Here is a 23,459-nt window from a genome sequence, read left to right as displayed (position 1 = left end):
GATTAATGAATGTTGTTTTGATTTTAGACAAGCAAAAACTTTATATTTTTTGGCTTCAAAGCACCAGATAATGTTTTTGTTGGATAGGTCTAATAAAGGCATGAAAGACTTCTGTGCTTGATGAGAGAGAGGTACCTGTTACTAAAGCTGGTTGTATTGAGTTGTTTTGTGGGCATTCACATAAATGTGGGTATCTATCACAATTTTTCCTAGACAATCTATGGCTTAAACTGTTAACTGCCTGCATGGTATCTTATGCTGCATTTATTTTCAATGCAAGACCTAATGAGGGTGCGTATGGAGGGCAATTTAATAGTGATTTTTCAGCTCCTATGCTGATTATTAGCACAGTAGGCCAGCACAGATTTAGGATCATGTCTGGATTCTTGAAGTTGTTTTGATTGTCTTGACAACAGGTACAAAAAGCATATTGAAATCATTATTTGTCATTAGGAATTTAGTGTTTTCTTCCTGCGGAGGATATACTAATCCTTTTTTTCCCCAACATGTTGTTAATTGTGTTTAGTGTGTTCTGTAATTCCATAGCAAGGTAAGTAGAATCGGACAGCTAACAGGTCACTGATCAGAGAATGAGTGTTTGACAAATAACATAGGTGACAGGTGATGTAAAGCATGTCGCAAGCCTGTTGCACTGAGGGAGTAGTGAGATTTTTGAAAATCGAAGAGATGGAAATTTGATGAACAAAAGCTTAAATCCAAAAATTCCACTTCCTGATCCTTTATTTCTTAAAAATGTATTTGCTTTTATTGGTGCTTCTGCTTTGCTCTGTTGCTAAGTTTGGTATTTGAGTGCTTTCCTCACCTTGCCTTGGTTTCTGTGATCACTTGGAATAAGTGAAGATGTCTCCAGTAATTTAAAACTGGTATAAAAGGACACTGGACACCTCTGTGGTATAATGTCATAATTTTCATTTAAATCATAATTGCTAAAATTGCTTCTCATAGTTTTACAATCATTAAGAAGGATTCAGTGTTATTTATTTCTGTCTGTATCAGAGGACCATACCTTCAAAATTTTTCAGTAATTTCTTTGTTTGCTTCTTCCCATGATCAAAAGGGTTTAACCTGGACTATACTCCAGATGCAGTATTTTATGACATTTGTTTTTAATGCTTCCTTTGAAAATGTTTTATTTTCAGGTCTCTGTCTTGAGAAGTTGCCAATTTCTTCTTCAGCTAGCAACCTCCATGTGGACCGTGAACAAGAAATTGTTACGTGCTATGAGAAGGCTGGGGATATTGCTCTTCTGTACCTTCAGGAGATAGAAAGGGTAAGAATTATGTGCATCATCTGTTATTGGTATGATGATACCAACATTTTGGTAATTCATCAGAAAGAAAATGTCTGATAGTTGTTTTCTTAGAACTTCAGGGCATGCTTACTCTTGGACAATAAAGCTAGTGTGACTTTCTGTCCTCCTAGAAAATTGTGCTAGTAGTCTGAAAAGGGACAGAACTCTCTTAATTATTATGTATGTTCAGGATGCTGATCTGTAGCCTCCTGGGAATTCATTTACGGACGTGGTATATTATGGTATATTTCAAACACATGTAGGAATTATGTATATTGCGTGTATACGCTTCCTGGCATTTCAGATAAATCTTAAAAATAATTAATGTTGTAATCTTCATTAGATACTAGGTTGGGGTCAGAAAAGAAAAAAATAAAATGAAGAGGGAGAGAAGTAATTGATACTGCTTTTTAAATAAACACACGTTCTTATTTTCTGAGCTTTTTTGCTTTGGAGTGCTTTTGTTGTCTCTTAGTGGTTGGTAGAATATGTAGTGAATATGAAGGCAAATGAAAGCTGATCATTTTCCATTTTTAATACAACTAATACAAATTAAATCATTTCTAAATTGTTTCTTTTAAAGTCTCTCTGGATATCACTTTTAATCTTCAGTGCTGCTTTCTGCAGCACTCTTTCCTAACCTACCAGGGTTTTAGATTTTAAATACCATCACCTCAGCTACTGAGTGAGGTTGCAAATATGCTTTGTCATGCACTTCTTTTTTTATACTCTTCTTCACGTTAAGTTCTGAAAATGTATTATAAAACTTTTCTTACAGGCCATTCTGCTTGGTGAAGAAATTACCGTTAAAGGGATAGCCAACAGCAAAAAAAGATTTATATTTAGGTATGAATGGAATTAAGGACAGAACTATTCAGCTATCAGCTACCTAAAAATGAAAGACTTCTCCAATGTAAAGTATTAGCTTCTTTATGAAAGTCTACAGAACTTGATAATTTTTGTTGTATTTTTTTTCTTGTGTTCTCCTAGGTGATTAATACGAATATACAAAACAGAAGCCCTAAACCAGGACCCACTACACATGAACAAGAACTTGGTTTTTTCTTGGAAACAGGATTACAAAGAGCACATGTTTTATATTTCAAGAATGGGTAAGATTTGATTCACCATTTTTGTTTGTTTTGATTTAGGTTTTTTATTTTCATTCTAACAGATTGTGATAATTTTTAACAATTGTGGGTCATGCGATCATGAGGCCTCTTTAATAAGGCACTAAAGTTTTGAATGAAATAGTGAGGCTGCCCATATTGTATTTATTTACATGTTGTTAAATCCTTTGATTAAAGTATATTAAACAGAAAACATTTTGTATTTTACTTACTATTTGTGAGAACTTAAAATACCTTAAACTTGAACTATTCTTTTATAGTTCTTTTATTTTACTATTAGAAAGTAAATATTAGAAAGATGTTATTATAGAGTAATTGACAACATATTGAAATTCCTGATTTTTATAATTTTGATTTCATAATTTTTTTCTGAATCTCTTCAGTTATCACTTATTTTAACATTATGCTGCAGGATAAATGTGCATGAAGACCAACAGTATGTATACAAATATACAATCTCTATTGTACCTGCTCTATAGATCCTTTTATATCCTGCATGGGAGCTCCTTTATAATTTTAAAGAAGACTTCTATTAGAAGTCTAAAAATAAATTCAGCCATCACGGAAGATGAAAAAAGAAATACCACTCTTCATTTTTTTAGAGCTTTAAAACTTTGCACAAATGGTTCTTAAGTACATTTCTGACATTTGTTGTTGAAAGCATATAGTTTAAAAACTGATCTGCAGGGCTTTTGTTTTGTGTTATTTTATTGAAATTTTGGAACTCTAGACAGGACTAGCATTTTGTACCAAAAATGTTTCTTATTCTTTCAAGTACATAAACAGGAGATGAAGGTAAATCATGCAGTGTCTGTAAAGAGTTCGAGATTTTCATGTACTGATGGTTGGTTGATAAAAGGATATCCCAATTTTGAACCTGTTCAGGGCAGTCAGCAGGAAAATGGTCACTAAGCTTCTTAAAGTAAGGAAGTAATGCTGCCATATTGCGTGATCTGAGAATTATGTTTGAGTTCTGTTTTCATCATTTAATTGCAAGAGGAATGGAATGTTTTGAAAGTTGGTTTTTTTTTTTTTTTCATTTAGCAGGGCTAAAAATAAAATTACTGTTTTCATGTCTGCACAAAAGATAAGTAAAATACATGTATTAAAAGAATCGCAGTGGCAATCATGGTAAAGAATAAGCTAAATTCCACATTTCAAAGAATTTTCAAAAAGTAATCAGCAGTAGACAGAGAAGATTAAGAGTAACCACAAAAAGTTGTGTAGTGGTTTATTAAGGAACATCTAGCCTATAGAGGAATGCTTTTTGTTAATTTGTTTTTTCCTAGACCATATCAGCTGGTCCGGCATAAACTTTCAAAAAGCTGATTGTATTCTGTGCACATTATAATCCTTCACAGTGAAGCTGCTGGTGTTCTTGTCAACTCCTGCATAAACATACTATTTTTTTTTCCTCCACTCCTTAGTACAATGGTCACTTGTAGTTTACAAGCTGATTATGCATTATACGTTTCATTTTAAATGTCGTCTTCCAATTTAGTTGTCTAGTGCTAGAAGTAGTAGAAGAGGAAACGAGCTGTCAGGGAAAAATGAATCAGTGCCAACCATTATTTTGCATACTTCTACCATTATATCCTTCAGTTTCCTTTCTTAATTTAGAGCCAATCCCAATTCTTTCAAGATTGCCTAATATGGACATTGTTCCAGGCCCTCAGTTACATTGCTGCTTTTATTGGTCCCTTCTTTTTTTGCTTGTTTGTTTTTCACTTGAATTTACCAGAACTGAACACAGAGGACTGCTACTTTAAATATATATATTTTTAACAGTGACAAATTTGTAGCATGCTTTTCAAAACATTGGTATCAAAGATGCTTCACTTGATTTTTAAATTTGGCATGTATTCTGATATTAGGTTTATATAAATTGAGTTCAAGATCTTCGATCTTTGTCTTATGCTTTACAATCTACTTCAAGTTTTAATTTAATCTAAAATTATAATGATTATATGAAAATTTTCAAGCAGGGGAAATGTAGATATTTTTAATACAGGCAGTTTAGAAACTGAAACACTGATTTAAATAAACTTTTTTCAGTTGAAGCTGTAGATACGAAAAGGGCGTGAATCCTGTAGAAGATGCAGGAAATTACCCATTTAACTGCTTGTGAGTGATGAGGGAGAAGAAGAAGAGGAAAAATATGCCTGTTTTTACAGGCAGACCAGCTCTGGTATTCATATTGCAATGCAGTGGAGTCTGTTACTTGTATGTTCATGATGTGAGATTGTAACACTAAGATAAGTTAAATCCAAAATGAAAGTTCCTTCCACTAAACTATAATCTGGCATTGTATTGAGTGAATTCAAATTTTATCTTGTTACCAGCATTGTGGATTCATCAATTTATAGACTAGAGCATGCTTAAAGATTTGCCAAGATGCTTATGGGTAAATGGTACGGATTTTTAATTTTTTTTTTTTTAGATTTCAGTTCCACTCCAGTAAGTACTAAAAAAAAACAAAAACAAACACACCTCTTTTAACATCTGATGGAGAACTGAATTTGTCTAAAGTCCTTTTGTGAGGAAATGTGTTGTTGTATACCTTTGTTCACTCATTTATTCACTGCTTTTGGACTCTTTGTCCTCTAGAACTGGAAATCTCATTTTTGGATGTATTGATTACAAACTGGAAAAGAAATTGAGAACTTTTATACTAACTAAAAGAACACCGTTTCAGCAGTAACGTAGGGAGTGTTGCTGCCTACCCAGCATGCTGGTTGATCAACTTTAAACTTTTGCTTTGCTCGCTAACTGTGTAGAGATTTTCATTTAAGTGAAGAAAGCAAGTTTTTGTAGAAGATTAAGTGAATATCTTTCAGGCATGCATTAGTGTTTGAAACCTCTGAAGCCTAACTGCTAAGTGCCAGCATTTTGAAAATACATGGAATAGCAATTATCTAAAAATAAAAAAAATATAAAAAAAAGCCTAAAGTGGCAATAGCCTGAATGGAAGAGCACTATTTTAATGATCTATTAAGGCACGAATCAGAAACTAATGTTTTCTTCCAAAATGTACAGAATTTAAGTAAAGTGTCAAACTACTTTACCATTTTTCACTTGGGAGCTGAGGAACATTTCAGCTTCGCAATGTGTAGCAAGTTGAGGAAGCTGTTCTGAAACTAAAAGGAGGGTTTAAAATATATATAACTTTAAATGTCTTGCTGGCTGATTATGCAACTTCCATTTAGTCTAGTAGCTGCTTTGTAATTTCAAATTGGAGGAGTTCAAAGACCTGGTATTGTTCCAAGAAAAGCAATGAACATAGAAACTTTGACATGAGTACTTCAATATAGTTTTTTTGTTTGGTTGTATTTTTTTGGTTTTCAAGTAAAATGCCGCTGAGAAAGGACAACAGTTTATGTACTGCGTAATTCTTCTGTCCTTGAATTTACTTTGTATTCATGTTTTAAGATAAACCAGACAAAATTGTAAATGATTTTTATTTTTGAATTAGCAAAGCTCAGGACTGCATTCGCTCTGTACACTCTTAAAGCAAAAGAGCTTTTTGCTTGGAATCTAAAATCAGGTGGCCATCATCTGAAAACCAGCCTTAGCTAGCTTCAAGAGCTCTCGTCATTCGTCCTATATGTCACACCCTCACAAGGACATCGTTCTATCATGGGAAAAGTCCAGGATCCAGACTGCAATTTGGTCTAATTTCCATCCCTGATCACTTGCTGAATCAAAGCCTGGTGGAACTGGACCAGGTCTGTATTCCTCATGGTGCTATTATCTGTGCTGACATAGCTGCTCTGAAGCAAGACCTTCCCAGTCCTCTCCATGATGATGTTGTTCAGAGGCCAGCCCTTTCTCAGTAGACAATTAACCCAACAAAAAATAAAGTTTTTCTGTGAATAAATGATTTTTATTGGCTTACAAGATGTCTGACAAACACACAAAACAACAGTCCTTGGAGTTACTCATGTAAAGGACTTGTCTGTGTAGGAGTTGGTTTTTTAGTTTTTGTTTTGTTTTTCCACTATGGCACTTGCAGGAATATTGTTCTCGTGTTAGTAGGCAAGGGAGAGTGAACAGAAGCCAATCCATAAGTGCTATTGTTGCGTGCGTGTGTGTGGGTGTGGATGTGTGCTACCTTGACTGATTGTTCTGCACTTCTCCAAAGATTAAGATTCAAATTCTGATGAAGTCTAGGACTTAGATATCTTGTGAACATTAATTAGTAAATAAGGTACATCACTGAATGTGAGCCACAGTTGCCAGTTTTAACTTAAATGTTAACTGACCCTGTTGACTTGAAGAGGCGGAGATAAGTAGGCGGGAGGATTTATTGGTGCTAGATTTCCTCATGGTAGTGGCAGAACTGATCTGCTAAGCATTTGGGCAAGTTTGCCAAGGAAGGAGTGTATGTATTTTGGTCATAGTTGTCATAAAAACAGAACCGGCTCTTGGAAGAACCAGTTGACTACTTATCTACAGAGATGTAAACGACTAGTACTAAAGGATTCATCTTCATTTTAAATAGTAATAACTGTTCCGAAACTACTTTTTGCAAAGAGTTAACAAATTGCATTATTTGACTCTTCAGTGCTATCCTCTGAAGTTGTAGGCAGTGCTGTAGAGGTCAAACTGGTTTCTGACGGTACGAACGTGGTATTGTAGTGGACAGAAGGCTGGTACAGTGGTAAGAAAAAGCAAATACTGTGCAGGTGTTGGAGACTGTTTGCGTCTGATGTCATTTGTTATTGAAATTAATGGCATTTGAAATTCATCAGTTCTTTCAAAGTGTCCATTGCTCAGGTTAGTTCCTCGTCATTGTCCAAACAATTAAAAATATATGTTTCTAAGTTAAAAGTAGTATTGATTTGACTGTGGTAAGAATCAAAGCTTAACTGCAGCGAAAACCTTGGAAACAGTATGTGTTACAGAAATGCTAGTCACCTGTTGAAAGGCAGGCAAACTTTACCCGTGTTTTCAGTTGAATACTGGAAAAATCTTCCTTTGCACCTCCCGATCTCCACATCCTTTCCTTTCAAAATATATAACCACCAGGATAATCTATTCAAAGCCAGTTTACTGGAGAGGGCTTATAATTTTTGTTGACATGCAGGCATTTTGGTGTTTGTACTGAAAATGTTTTCTTGTGTTCTGGCAATTTGTATTTGGTAGGCATGTCAGATCTGACCTTTTCTGTCTCCCAGATTCTCTGTCCCTTGCTGGCCTACCCTTCCCAAATGATTTTCTTCTCAGCTCCTGTTTGATGCACTGTATTTTTCAATATGAGAAAGTGAAAGTAGCATTTCTTTTTATGAGTGTGTGGTAGTGCCCTTGTGCATTTGATTTCTCTCCCATGCATAAACATAGTGCATGTGTATGAATAATTTTGATCGTGTTTTAATGTCTTCTTGTTTTACTGCCACCAAATCCTCATATTACTGCAGTGTGGGTACTTAAAAACAGAATTTCTTTGGAAATAAGTGGTTCCTCAGAGATTGCATTCAGATACAAGTATGGTAAGCAACTCAGCAGTGAAGTAATCTCCCTCATTTATTTTGCATTGACATTTTTATAGGACTATCAACAAGATGTTTTTAGAGATGTTCCTTTTTTTTTTTTTCCTGAAAGAAGTGTTGCTTGTAAGCCTTATGCTTAGGAATACTGCATGAATTCTTCCTAGTAATGAAATAAGCGGAGGAACAGTATAAAGAATAGCAATTACTAGTACAGATTCTGCTTGTTTGCTTTGGAGCATTTGCACGGGTTCTTCTTTCCAGGAGGTGTTGTACCTGTTTGTGGGTAAAATTCATGTTTTGAGTGTGCTGTATGTAGTATGAATTTGTTTTCTCCAAGTTAATGTATGCATTTACATGGCAGTGTTCGCAATGAATTTGGAGAGTATAAAAACAAAAGAAAGCTTAGTAAGCACTTTCAGAACTGTTATTGGGATGCAATAGAGAAAAGGAAATCCTGTCCTCTGTTATACTTCGTTTTGGTGTAACAGTCTGATAGCAAACACAAAAGTTGATAATAAAGGGGCAAAACTTGCAATAAATATACCGATGAATAAATGGCACCTAAGCAACTTAAAGTAGTGGAAAACGATGAGTTTTCTTCAGCTATTAACATCTCTAGCTAACCAGAAGCAGCAACTTCAAAATTAAACATCTCCTATGTGAATGAGAGTGAGAAAATCAAAGGAGGTTTGATAACCTCTTGCTTGATTTCCCCCTTCCCTCCCCTGGTTAATGCGCTCTATCATTTTTTTCAGTAAACGTGTTGCTGTTTTCACACTGCTGTCCATAATACTCTCTGGTTTTCAGTTTGAACACTTCTAGTTACTGACTTTAAGCTGGGCACAAGCCCACGACTGACCAAGATTTATGTTAGGTCTTACACTGGTGTATTAGTACTTACAGCTCTCTCACAAGACTGTCTCAGAGCCGAGCTCCTCAAGTGGCTACAAATCAGTTATACTCTAATCTTTTTTTTTAACGTATTGAACTGCTGTAATATATATCAGTGTTCCAGTGCTAGTGTTTATCGTTTCTTCTTTTCCTGCAACATCGTACTTTGTGCTCAATTAACTTCTTAGTGTTTCTTTTCCCCAATGTTAACCAACGTAAAAACATTTTTTTTTCTGCCCTGCTGCTTTTTCAGTCCCATCTCCGTACTTATTCTCATTTGCAATTTTTTGAATTCAGACCACCAAGATTGTCTGAAGCTCTTAGGTATCTAGTGGAGAAGTATTACCATTAAAAGTAGTTTTATCTGTGTGAATTTTTCCCCTTTGCTGTACATCAGGTTTGCTTTTTAGCCATCCTGTGTTATACTGCAGCACCAACACCTGTTTTCTTCTCTTGTTTGCCAGTGGTAAGTTCTCAGCTTAGAACAGAAATGCTTCGTAGTGCTGAAATGTCACCCTGGGAGTCCTGCTCTCCCTCCATCCCATTTCTTTTCCCCAGCTCTTGGTTTTTCAGAAATGCGTTACGAGTTCGCAAGCTTAAAAACCACTCTGGGAAAGAACTGAGCAACGTGTGTTTTGCCTGGAAAATGGCCGTGTGGTGCAAAGAGTCCACTCCGTACCACAGCAGAGCGCAGTGGGAGGTTGTAGCTGCTGCTGGGGTTTGCATGAAGCCCCTCCTGCTATAAGGGCTTGTAGGCTTCCTTTGCCCCTGCATTAGGTTCCCTCTCTGAGAGCGGGGCATGGCCAGTGGCAGGCGTGCTTCTTCACAGGTGTCACCCCTGGTTTGTGCTCACTGAAAGGATGCCTTTCTGTTCCTCCCACCCCCTTCTCTTCTGTGTCACCAGTGAGAGGGCTGAACCACACACAATGCTTAGAATTTGGCCTTGTTTGTGTTTTTGCTAAGCAATGCCCGTGACTCAATATTTGATCTCTTGCTTCAGATTAGCTCTTTGGGTTCTGCCAGGTTCTGCTCCAGGGATGCATCCCAGCTGCTTCGTTGCTGTATAGAATCTTGCATTTTATCACAGCATACTTCCTTCATGGTTTCTGCTGTTCTTTTCTGACCTTTGTATCTCTAAGACAGGTTGTAAAACCACCGCCACATCGCTCACTGCTGAAGTTCCCCGTGCTTTTATCAGGCTCGATATTAAAATGAGTGACACCCTATACCTTCAAGTTGGTATTCTAAACAAAATTATTGCATTTACTGCATGTCTTCTTTCTACTTTTGTGGGAGATTTTATATTTTCATCTAAATATAGATAACTCTATAAAGTTTATGACCATACAGATTGACTGATGTGTAATGCAATATTAAATATTTACCAGAGTAAATTCGATTTGCCTCGTTCCATCTGTTAACTTATTTCCGTAGTAAAACTTTCTGGAATGTTTAGTGCTTTTTTTGTCGTGAATTCAAGAACTTTACCTTTGTAATCTACCCCTGCTCCTTCCTCTGACTAGATCTCTGCTCAAAAAGAAAAGAAAATATAAGAGCTAGGGCAGGACTTCTAATCCACTCTTTCTCCAGTAACCGGTGAAGTCATTTTTGTGAATCTGTTTGTTGTGTTTTAGTAGTTGAATCTAGTGCTTTGTGTGTATGTATGTGTGTGTATATATGTATACATATATATATACACACACACACATATGCATATCTATATACTTATATGAAAGAATATTCTAAAAATCTGAGAAGGAGCTGAGGTGCTGGTGTCAAGAGATGTGGCATTACCAGCTCTCATTTTCCCTGTACCTACACTCCTGGCACATATTGTTTATTTTTTGTTTCTGGTACATGTTTGGGACTCCTGTGGACTCACTTCATTTTCCAAAACAGTGGAAAACACGGCAAAGAAATTACATCTTTCTTTCATTTTAGTGAGATGAAATGATTCACCAGGTGTGGTAATGGCTGGTGTTGCTGTGAGAAAAGAGATGGCACCGTACAACTGAGAGCAGGAAGGTGTGAAGAAGGACGAGTGGTGGAGAAAGGGAACAAATACCGAGAGGAGAATGGGGAGAATGAGGCCTTCCCCTTTTGGTAGCGAACCATTAAATGGATTTAGCTACCAGTGGAATTGCAGTCTAGGCAATGAGTTTTCATTCCAAATGCATCTGATTATGGCCTTCAGGAGAACAGTAGATGAGGATAAAGTAAGGCTGTTTAGACGTTTTGTTACTGTGTGTTCCAAAAGAATTGCTGCTTGATTGGGCTGTTTCGAATACTTGGGCTTATGCAGCAGTAATGGCACACTGAGGATGTTTCATTTATAAGCTAAAAATTCAATAAGGAACTTTCAAGCATCAAGCAAACATAATCTGCTGTAGTGAATATCAAATACCAAGGATTTTTCTTTCTGTATGAGTTAACAATAGATAAAATAAATGTATGATGCACGGTGATATTGTTGCTGTTTCATGGTTGTGGTGCTTTTTTGTTTGTTCTTGTTTTTTGCTTTTTATATGTTTAAAAATAACAGCTTAGATTGTGGAAAGACATAAAGGATTTTCTACTTGTAATTCAGAAAGTAATACCCAGTGGTAATTAATGTTTTGTGGAAATTACACAGTAGTGTGAGAATGTTAAAGGGAAAGTATGAAAGGAAGAGAGAAACTAGAGCAAAAACAGGGAAAACAGAATTGGATTGCATTAGGTCCATCGTTTTTATAGTTGTGGGTAAAATTATTCATTTTTCTTTTTCTCCTTAACCTTGAGAGAAAACAGACAAGCCTTAGTCACAACTATCTGAAGCACTGCCAGTTGGGCAAAAGATTTGACATCATCTCTTTGGTCAAATCTGTAATAAAGTTCAGAAAGCTGTAGAGATTTTGGTCTTTTTTTTTTTAAAAGTAATCTTTGAAAGGTTACATAGAACAATTGCTCTAGTATGGTAAATAACATACCTCAGAGGATTAAGCTGCTGTTCTGTTAGTGCTAAAGAGTTAATCTGAGATTTCTGTGTGTATGTGTGTCAAGAATTTTGCCTGCCCCTACTCCTTCCCTCAATAGAGTGGTTGTACAAATTTAAAACAAATACTTTTATTCTTTGCTGTTTGAGTTCTTAAACAACAATCTTTAAAACTTAAAATGTACTATTGAGGTTACAAACATTACATTTCTTTTTCTGTATGGAGAGGGAGAGTACATTTGGAAAACGGGCTCCATTCCAAAAGCAATTTACGTTTCATCACTTTCATCAAGCGATTTAGATTTCATTAGATTTCATTGTTCATGTTTTTTTCCCCTCTTTTTAAAACATGAGTAGTTCTTGTTTTTTCCCCTCCTTTTAAAACATGAGTATTTCTTAAATGAGATATAGTAAGCCTCAATAATGAGGTAATAAACTACCATGAGAAACATTGCTTGTTCATTGGCATGGCTCTGGATATACTTTTCTCTGTTAAGTGGGATAAACACCCGCGATTTAACCAATAAATTACAAAGTGGGTGAGGCTTGGTCTAAGTTCACTAAGCAAAAATTTATTCTAATTCCATGTTTAATCTATAAAAGGCAATGTTAGACTAAGTAATTATTATTATTTTTTTAATTGATTACCATAAGAGAGATACATGACAAAGCAATTCTCACATTAATGGAGAAGATACCATAATATACTGCAAATAAAAAAATAATTAATCTTACCAACCTTTTTGAGGTTAAATTTGAAGTATTTTTTTCCTAGGCTGTATTGAATACGTTGTGACTGGATCTCACTTCTGTGTTATCATTTGTTCTTTTATCCTAACTTTCAAATATGGACCACTTCTCCTTGAACAGTTTCTTTCATTCTTTTCATCTTAAAATGCGTGTTTAAAATGTGTGTTTAAAGATGGAAAGATAAGATATTTGTCTGGGGTGTGACGATTATCAGGACCATTAATGACAAAGCACCTTGGTGTCTGATGGCAAACATGCTTTTTGAAGCAGAAGCTTCAAAGGGGTAGTGGTGGCCAATACGCCTGTGCCAAAAGTACGCTACTGCTAATCTACATGCTTAGGTCTTACATGCTGATTCTATACTAAAAGTCTGTCTGTATTGCCCCTTAACTTTCTTGCTGCACTTTCTTTTATATCATATCTACTCTTATGGATCTGCCACTGTTTAGGAGGGAGCAACTTTGCATAGATGCAGTTAAAATATTTTCATAATGCTAAACAGAAATGCTGTCAGAAGTTTTCAAAGGGGCATAGAAGTTGGTCTTGCATTATAACAGTTAATCAGATTCTAACAGAAGCCTTTGGGAGTTTGAGTGCCAATAGGTAGACACAAGGAAGCAGATGGCCCCAAGGGCATTTATCCGTATAGAATTCCAATAGAAGATCAGTACCTTTAAATCCTGATTCCTAGTCTGTAACTTGTGTAGCGCTACTTAGTCAACATAGTTTCTTTTCTTGAAGATTGAAAGCAGCAAACGTTTTGATTAGTCTTTAAAAACATTAGCAAGATGCATTTCAAAGGGCTTGACTCTAGCATGTTCTGATGGGGGGCAGTCATACAAACACTAACTAGCAACTTCTGTCCATGGGCTCTTTGTCAAGCCTGAAATGACAAGGTGTGTCAGCTTGAGCGCATGTGAATGTACCTTAAAATCCTTGCCTCAAGAATGGAAAGGATCTCAAAGTCCTTTACAGACACTGCGGATCATTGCTGTCCAGGTTAACCTGCCCTTTTGCTCCTGGAGTTGTGTCAGTACGGGTGGAACTGCTAACACGAAGGCACAACAAAGTGAAAAGCAGGTAAAAGGTATGTGCTGGCTAGGCAGGAAAGGCATGTGCTGGAATAGCTGCCACCCTATTCTCCCAAATATTACAAAGTGTTAACAAATACAGGAAATGTACTTTGCTGAAAGTAGTGCAGTGTGGAGACCTACCATACCGTTCATGGTATATTTTGCTTCATTACTTTCTCAAAGCATTTAACTTAATTCTTGGCTGATTTAGATTGTAGCTTTGAAGTGTATCTTCTTTAGTATACCTTGTAGAGAAGACGCTTGACAAATTTGTATTGTGTTTGTGTTCTCTTGTGCAGTGGATCACCGTTAAATGCTTTATGAAGCAAAAAATAATTCTGTATTTTAATTTTTTTCCCTTACAATCTCGCTGCTTTTTCTATGATGCAGTAGAACTTCAGTCACAAGTTTCAGTCCGTCCTAGATTCTTACCAAAATGCAATACACAACTAATAACAACATGCCATAAGGTTCTTAAGGAGTTTTAAAAGTTGCATATTTCTTCATAGAGATTTTGTTTTGGTTGTTCTTGTAACACTTCAAAAGACAAACTTCATATGAAATTTTAGGAAGTAGCATTTTTTTCCCCATAAAAACTTTTCGTGATTTGAAGTTCTACTATGTACTACATGTTTCATCTGTACTAGGAAATTAGTATTTCGAGTTGACAAGTTTTTTTTTTTGTTTTTTTTTTTTTTATGCTCATGTTCTTTTTTGATAATTTTGCAGGCAACACTTGAGGGTTTGGCCACTATGGGTTTTTTGTTTATTTTTGAATCTCGTTGTGAGGACACATTTGTGAATTTGCAGTGCAGTCCTTGAGAGGAAGCTCCATTCGTGAGAAATATGCCCTAGCACTTAGAGGACTTAAAACTGGGATTCCAGTGGTCTCGTTTTGGCTCTCTTGAATATGTATCTTGTGGTCTTGATGAATGGTAGGTATTTTGGCTTTCCAAAGGTGCTGAATGTATCCAGCTTCCATTACGTTCAGAGGAGTATTCAAAATTTGGCCCACTGACTTTCTGTACTTCCTTCATTATTCTTTGAAGTTGGTATATTATTTTTTAGCTATTATGTGACATATATATATATGTATATATATATATAAATGATTTACAAAGTTGTTCACGTTAGATGTACATGCAAGATTTATTTTTTTTCTTAGAAAAGTGCTAACTGGTCACTTATAAAATAGTTTCCTTTCTGTGGTCAAGTTCTGCTCTAACACGTGGACTTCTACGATAGTTATTTCTTGTGTGACTAGTGAATATTTCTTCTTAACCATCTGTTGGCTTAGAATCATAGAATCACAGAATGTTTGGGGTTGGAAGGAACCTCATAGACCACCTAGTTCCAAAACCCTGCCCTGGGCAGGGACACCTCCCACCAGAGCAGGCTGCCCAAAGCCCCATCCAGCCTGGCCTTGAACACCTCCAGGGATGGGGCATCCACAGCTTCTCTGGGCAACCTGTGCCAGTGCTTCACCACCCGCTTACTTCAACATAGTGTTCAACCTGTTCATAGATATTTTGTTACTTGGAAATGTTAGAACTTTTAAAATACTTGTATAAAAAGTCATTTAAAAAGTTGAACTTGTGCTAGTGAAACACATCTGTCTTTGCTGGAGACTGAAGTTTCTGAAACATGTTGATAATCCTTTGTTATGCATAACACAGAAAAGAAGTGACCTCTGTCAAGTAATCTGAAAAGTAAAATAAATTAATGAGTCTCTAGGTAAACTGATCAGAGTTTTACAGTTCTGCAGCAAGATGTCTTCAAACATTCTGGTTTGAGGTATTCAGCCACTAAATTTAAAGAAAACATCTGTGTAAAAATGTTGGATTATTTTCTTTTTTTGAATTTGTATAAAATTGCAATTCAGAAGATGTTTTAAATTTACAAATCAGACATCAGGGAGGATTTAGCTGTACAATGGAGTGCAATGTTGCTTTTTCTTATGAAAAACTTACATAATACATAATATTTCTCCTTGCTTTTGAGCACATGTTAAGAAAATGTTATGCAACTTGCACATAAAATCACATCTTAAGATAATACAGACGTATGACATAACAACACTTATTTAACACAAAACACACCTTCAATCAAATCATCTTGTTTTGAAACTAAACTTCAGATCGTGACATGACCATCCTGTGTTATGTGTTGAGGTTGCAGAATTGAGTTCTGCTCAGCAAAAAGCCAACATTTTTGGTTGAAAGAAAGCCAATCTTTCACCAGTACAAAGACATGCACTAGTAACGTAAAAGAAAATATTGTCAACTCTTTTTAAGTGCAATAAAAAATAAGATAGCTGAGATGGCACAATGATAAGAAAAAGATAAAGCTGTAAGACTTCAAAATAATTGATTATTTCTGTGGTTTAAGAATAAAATTCAGATCTGCTAAAGCTATTGGTACGAATGAGGCCTCCTCTCTTGAGGGTCTTGTATATCTTTGTAAAAGTTGTTGAGGCAGCAGAAGCAAAGGCAAAGAAACTTGAGTTGTAGAAGCCACACCAAAAAACAGCGGGAGTCAAGAACAGAACACTGATTTCCCAGTCTTCTATTCTGGCCATGTGATGGGCCTCACTGTGTCCATACTCATTCTTGTGTGAAAAGAAGATAAAAAAAATATTACTTTCACTGAGTATTAAGAGATTTACTCTAATTTCCTATTTTCCTTTGTTAAGGTATCAACAGGCAGCTAAAAATTGAATCCTTCCCCAAAGCTTGTACTTTCAAGGTTGATGTGATTTAAAATTAAAACTACTATAGTAGCCCAACCAACTTCACATTGTTTTGTTTTGTTTTTTTTTTTCCCTTTTTGGGTTGGTCACTTCTTACACTTTCCTTGCTTTCTCTTGAGTTATCTAATGATCTGATTTTTTTTTTCCTCCAATAATCTGGCAGTGTATGTTGTTACAATAATCAGTGGTGGGGTCCCCAGATTTATGTTTCACAGAAAGATGGTGATGATATGCAGGAAAAAAATGTATAATGTGGAGTTTAACAACTTTATCATGTAATATGTATCACAGTGTTACTATATTCAATTTGGAATACTGTCAAATTTTATGTTTATATACAGGAACTTGACAAGAGGAGTTGGTAGATTTAGAGAGTTACTAAGAGCTGTTGAAACAAGAACTACGCAAAATCTGCGAATGGTAAGTTATATTAAACCACATTCCTATTGCAGCATCAGAGTTCTAGTAGGCAGGTAAAGCATAAATACAGTGGATGAGATAGAGGCAAATAAACAAACTACAGCATACTGATCAGGATCTGTTCTCCACCACTTTGTAGAGCTACGTTTCCTGGTTAAAGTGAAAGTTTTAAAATAAAAAGGAATGCTAGATGCCCAGTCGTTCCCTTAGTTCTCTTTCCTATTTGTGGTTATGGTAAAACCTGATTGGTCTCTGACTGACCATGCTTACAAGCTTAATTATAGTTGCCCAATTTGTGATTTGCCCTTATTTCAGAAGGGTGTTATTTCTTCTTTCTGTAATGTAATGCGAGTGAGGACAGAGTGCAGTGTCTTCATATGTGTTCTTTAAATTGGAAGCTACTGAGTTATTGTTTATTTATTTTCATAATAAAACTTCCTAAAGAGAAGGAAATAAAAAGGGAAAATCTTGAAGCTTTGTTATTTATATCATTGTAAAATAAACCTCTATCAAATAAGTGATTCATCTTTTTTTTTGCATTTTTTTATATAATAAAGGGCCAAGACTTACATCTTTTGCTCTAAGGTAACAATTTTCAAAATGTCTTAGATTAGTATCCTAATACTGCAGCTTTAAAATTTCCATCATGGTAATAAGGAAGATAATTGGTTTATTAATTTATTTCTTAATTCATTTAATAACTGATTCCTAATAATAATATTTAAATTATTAAATAGAAGACTTTCAGTGGAGAGGGATAATATTGAAAATGGTAGGAGAATAAATGGTATAGGAATTAAGGTAGAAGATGCAGAAGACCGTGTGGTGCTGCCCATGCCTTGGACAGTACACAGCTGTTGCTGGGAAGTACTGCCAATTCTGATGTAAATGTGAAGCTTGCCTTTTTTCTGCTGCTGAGTTCTCATCATTGTCATATGTAGTCACATAAGCTTGTATACATATATATTAAGCATTAAAGAGGAAATTATACTGGTAGCTATGGATTATAAGATGACTTCTCAAAGCTTTAAATGTATATTATTATATAATATTTATGTAGGTATTTTTGCACTTTAATATTTGGTACCAAGATTAATTTCTCAAAATCACATTTTTCATGTCTGTCTGCAACCTAGTTTCACCCTTGCTAAACCGCAAGAGCAGCAAACACCAGCACCTTCAAGTCCAAGCTGTCAGAAGCCCAGACTGGTTTGGGTTTGGATTTGGGTTTGGCATTGGCTGGCTGCCAGACACTCACCCAGCTACTCTCTCACTCCCCCTCCTCAGCAGGACAGGGACAAAAGGATAGAAAAGCTCATGGGTCAAGATAGAGAGGTCACTTAACAATTACCGTCACAGGCAAAACAGACTTGACTTGGGGAAAATTAAAGTAATTTATTGTCAGTGAAAATAGAATTGAATGGAGAGAAGTAAAGACAAAATCAAAAACACTACTCCCCTCTTCCCCCACCTTCCCAGGCTCAACTTCACTCCATCGTTCCTGACTCTTCTACCTCTTCCTCTTAGCTCCAAGCAGCACAGGGGTGATGGGGAAGGGGGGTTGTGGTGAGTCCCTAAAAGTTGCTCTGTACCGCTCCTTCATCCTTGCACTTTTCCCATGCTCCCATAGTGGATCCTTCCCATGCCTTGCGGTTCCTTCAGGGAATATCCATATGCTCCATCGTGGTTCTCTCAGGAGGCTGCAGTGTGGAAATCTGCTTCACTGTCATCTTTTCCATGGGCTGTAGGGAAATACCTTCTGGTTCCTTGAAAGGCAATAGAGGTTATCAAGCATAAAATACCTGAAAATATACCTGAATGCGCTCCACTGTTAGGAGCAACCATTGGCGTGGTTGATACTTCAAAAGTATCCAGACTTTCATAGGTAAAATTGAAAAGTTGATTACTGCTGTATTTTTTTTTGGTGCGTGTTTAGAGAATTGAACTGTGTACTTAAACCTTTCAAACAGCAGAATGCCTGATATTTTAGATGATTTATAGTCATAGAAAATACATTCCGCATTTCTAACAAAAATATTTATCTTTCAATTCTATAGACGATAGCAAGACAACTGGCTGAAATTTTGTTACGAGGCATGTGTGAACAGAGTTATTGGAATCCACTGGAAGATCCCCCTCACCAATCACCGCTAGATGATCCACTTCGGAAAGGTTCAAACACAAAAAATTACGCACTCAGTAGAAGACCGCGGGTATACACTGGAGAAAAGTATGTCTGAGTTTGTACCTATTTTGTTTCTCTAATTGCAATTGTTACCCTGTGCACTGGGTAACTTAGCTTATATTATTGAAAATGCAGAAGGTATTGGACAATGAGAATGCTGATGTTTCCTGTGCTGTGTGTATGTATATTCCATGTAGAGATCTAAGGAAGCAATGTGCTTCTCCAAGCAGAAGTTTGCAGTGTATGCACAAGACTCTTCGCTCTCAACTCTCAAAATATCTTTTATGGTAGAGTCAATATCTCTCATTATCCTTGCGATACAAAAGAAAGCAAAATATGCATGACTGTCTTCTGTCACTTTGAGATATTCAGCTGTTTGCTCTTCTACCTCTTCTACTATACACATCGCAGGTGGCTCCCTCCAAAATAGAAAGTTTGTCTAAATACTTTGAATCAACAAAATTGCAGCTAATGTGTTTGTGTGTGTTTGTTTTTGTTTTTTTCCCCAAAACAATTGCTGTTAGTATTAGTATTAAATGTGGATTGCCATTTCCTAGAATTTGGACTTCCTTAAAATTTAATAGCTTGTTCATTGATTTCTAGGGTAAAGTTGCTTTCTTAAGACCCACTCTGACAGTTCCAAAAATTATATTGATGGAATTTTGTACTTTATTATTGCCTTTGGTTGTAGCTTACTGCCTGGAAGTAATATGTTTGTGTCAAATCATAGAGACGAAATCTTAACCATTTCGCAGTCTTTTTTTTTTCTTTGCCATTAAGTTTGATCTGATGAAACACTGTTGCATGCTTGTAATATTCAGTAAAACTTTTGCACTGCTCTGCTTGTATTTTATGCACAAGTACTCGAGGGATAAGGTCATTTAATGTAGGAAACAAACACTACTTGCTTGCTTGGATACATGCTGGAAAGCATTGCAAGCCAGAGAACTGAGAAACTGATTGTAGCAGTGGAGATAATGATCTAGCCAAAGTTATGATTTGTTGTAGTAGGATAGTGAGTGCTTTACTTATTAATGCAGATGGGAAGATTGGAATTCCATTTGAACTTAAGAAAAACCTTCTTTTCAGAACTTGAAGAGGTTGTAGAGTCTCCCCGTCATTGGAGGTACTCAAAATCCAACTGGACGCTGTCCTGAGCAGCCTGCCAGTTGAACTTGCTTTGTGCAGAAGGCCTGGACTAAACAATCTCCAGATAGACCTTCCAACCTCAGCCAGTCTGTGAAATTGGTGTGATTCGAGAATCTCTTTTGAGGATGCTGTTATCTGATTTGTATGAAATTTTTGACCTTTTTTCTCCAATAAATTGCCTTTTTTTTAAAGAATGTTGTCCAGCTGTTCCCAGGAGTTGTGAGCTCTTGAGTTTGTCTTGTCTGATTATGTCTTGGATGTTAAGTCATTAAAAGGCAATGTTTTGAGCTTTTAGAAAAGATGCAGGCATAGAGTTGAACATTTAATTTTTCAAAACAATTACTGTGTTTCTCTGCAAGGACATAATTGACAAACTGTACATGCAGCCAGCCTTTATGGTAAATGAAATACCTGGTTTGTGAATACACCTTGATCATTAAAATTAAAAGTGTGCATATGTTGCACACACACTTTCTTTGTTCGTAACTGATATACCATAAACATAAGGTCAATAATGTAATTACTTCAGTGTTTGTAATTAAATGCGCAGATAAGCAATCCCCACTAGGTAAGGTTTTCTGGCTTTTTTTTTGGTGTTTTGTTTCGTTTTTAATTTATAAGGGTGAAAGATAGAAAGGCTTCTCATAGAGAACTCTGTGTAATTGATGCATCTTAAATACATTCTTAAACTTGAGAAATTAATGATTCAAAATAAATTTTGGCTGTAGTACGAGATAGGGAAATAATTCTTTAATCATCCGTCTTTCACCATAGGGTGAATGAAGGCCAATAAATTTCATATGTATTTCATACCTAGCTTTTACTTTCAGTGCCAAAGAAATTTTTCAGCCATCCTTTGATTTAAAAAGAAAAAAACAAAAAACAAACCTACAATTAAAATTAAAATCTTCACAGTGTTAGACTATACTGTCCTAGTTTTACTGATTTCTTATATGCTGAATGAAACTTGCTTACAGAACTTGGAGGGTAACTCCAAAAGGTTTATGGAAGAAGGGATAAAGATTACTTTCTGTTCTATAATTATTTCTGCATAATATTGTTGAAATTTGTTTCCTAATATTCTGAAGTAATTTATAGGGAAATCATTTATGCCGAGTCGCACATTTTCCCAAACATTCAAAGAACTACTTGACTTACCACAGTAGATACTAAAGAACAGTCAGTTCCTCTGTTACAGCATATAGTTAGTGTGAAACTTTTTTTTCCTGGGATGCGGCCTTGTTATTATTAGCTGCATTTATTGCAGATTTCCATTAGTGAGTACTTGATACAGCAGTAACCCCACATAATTGTGGTGCATACCACATTATCACATTGTAATACAAAGCAGAACAGCCTTTACCTTCAAAGATTTCTAGCAATTCTGCTTCCTTGGTCAAAAATACTTACAGCAGGCTTCTAAGGCTCGGTCTTTCAAACTTATTTATGTTCTTCATTATCAACTTAGCCTTCTGCAGAAACATGCCTCCTTTCAAAAGCATGGCTTTGTCCAGTGTAATTTTCTCGTTCTTGGGAAATGTAAGCAAGGAGTTACATAGTTTCAACAAAACACTTAATTAAGTGCTTTTCTTTGGTCACATTAAAGTGATTAATACCAGATCAGACAACATGGTTAGCCTAGTATCTCATCTCCAACAGTGATCAAAAGCAAGTACCTAAGACGATGACTACAAAGACAGACCTATAGGAGACTTCTTCCTAGGTATTACTCTGACCTCCAACCATTTGAGTCTGAAATCTACTATTTTGTTTTAAATATGCTGCCCTATATATTAATTAAGTGAATTCACTTCTTTTGAGGATGGTACGTGGTGTATGACTAATAACATTTATTATTTTATAGGCCTCTGTTACTGCCTCTTCAGTTTTCTTTATCCTCGGTTAAAGATGTGTTAAACTGCTTGGTTTGCCTTTGCTTGGTAGTCATTTTGTGATACCAATTGCCTTTTTTGCTCTGCCCTGTTACTGTGGAGCTAATTCATTCATATGCCTGCATCTGTCAGGGAAGACAGAAAAATGTCTGAATTCGGTCATCTATATTGAGCTTTTTGTATACATGAGCCAAAGGATTTTCCACACAGTATCTGCATGAAGAGGATTTTCGCTGTTTGAGACAAGCATTAACTTATTTACAAATATTTATTGACATTCAAAGTTTTTCAAAATATTTATAGGTATTCAAATAGGAGAAAATAATGTTTGCTTTCCTTTTGATAAGCTTTGGGGTAACTTCCCTATGTTCTCTGAGGAAGTAATTTCCCCAGTAAATATTTCCAATTGCTATACTGCTTGCTGGAAATCATTGCCAGTGAGTTATATTAGATCTACTTCCAAGTTGCTAGACTCTGCATCGAAGACTGGATAGGTAAATGGGGAGCTTTCTGCTTCCTCTTCATTCCTCATTCCCTGTCCTGGGTGATTCTTAATCCTGTGTAACTGCGCTTTGGAATTTCTTTAATTAAAAAATAAGAACGCCTTCTAAGATTTAGAATACTCTTAAAAATCTTATAAGCAGCTTCTACTGATTTTACAAATAATAATAATAACAAAAATCCAATGACAAAACAACTCATAATCCCTTGTGCCTTATCTGCTTTATATTACCACAGTGCTTTCACAACCTTGCTTTCAAACTCCCTGGACTCCAGATGCATTTTACTTTCCATTTCCTTTCAGTTATTTAATTACTAAAGTTTCTAGTGCATTTAAAAAATTTAGAGAGTTTAGAGAAGGAAAGCTGGAGAGTTAAACACAAAACACTTGAGAGAGAAAAAATTCCTACTGGTCATCTAGTCAATGCAGATTACTATTGTCTATCCACTGGTGTAGAAAAGTATTCAGAGAGCATCCAGTGTTCGGAGAAAGTAGTAAAGTTTGCAGCCTAGTCCTATGCAAACGTTCAGTATTAACTCACAAGGAATTATATTTCATTGAAAATAAATGCTTTATTGGCTTGCAAGTAAGAGGGATGATGGCAAACAGGCAGAGATTACCATGGCTCTATTTAAATGTATTCACATCTATTGAATACATCAGGAGAACAATTCTCAAACAATAGCCAATGAAAGGTTAATAGAAATACTTATCCACATACTGCCTGAAATACAAAAATTACCTTGCTCTTGTGAGAGATTCTTGTTGACCTTTGAATCAGTGATATAGAATCAGCTCAGATATTAGGTGCCAGCAGCTAGTGAAATAATGGGTATATATTTTTACACTTTTCAGATTATGTGCAATTTTGGGATATTTGGAAGTGTTTTTCGACTCTGACAGCTGTAGCGGTTTTGTTTTCTTATTGTGTTTGGCCAACTTTTCT

At 35.9% G+C, this 23,459-nt stretch overlaps 1 protein-coding gene across 5 annotated transcripts in view; it reads left to right on the top strand.

Moving 5' to 3' along the window:
* Positions 1–23,459, top strand: part of TTC7B (tetratricopeptide repeat domain 7B) — a 137,882-nt gene that overhangs the window by 31,746 nt on the left and 82,677 nt on the right. For all 5 annotated transcript variants that reach the window (XR_013952381.1, XM_080596262.1, XM_080596259.1 and 2 more), the window contains 4 exons: positions 1,161–1,291; positions 2,303–2,424; positions 16,707–16,785; positions 18,843–19,015. Coding sequence is in view for 4 of the 5 variants with exons in the window: in XM_080596262.1 (XP_080452388.1) it covers positions 1,161–1,291; positions 2,303–2,424; positions 16,707–16,785; positions 18,843–19,015 (505 nt within the window). In the remaining variant the exon portion in view is untranslated. The remainder of the gene's footprint in view (positions 1–1,160; positions 1,292–2,302; positions 2,425–16,706; positions 16,786–18,842; positions 19,016–23,459) is intronic.

This window comes from Anser brachyrhynchus, assembly GCF_964034855.1.
Source record: "Anser brachyrhynchus genome assembly, chromosome: 5".
NCBI classification, from domain to species: domain Eukaryota; kingdom Metazoa; phylum Chordata; class Aves; order Anseriformes; family Anatidae; genus Anser; species Anser brachyrhynchus.
Note: the sequence above shows the minus strand (reverse complement) of the source record. Positions and strands in the feature narration are given on the sequence as shown.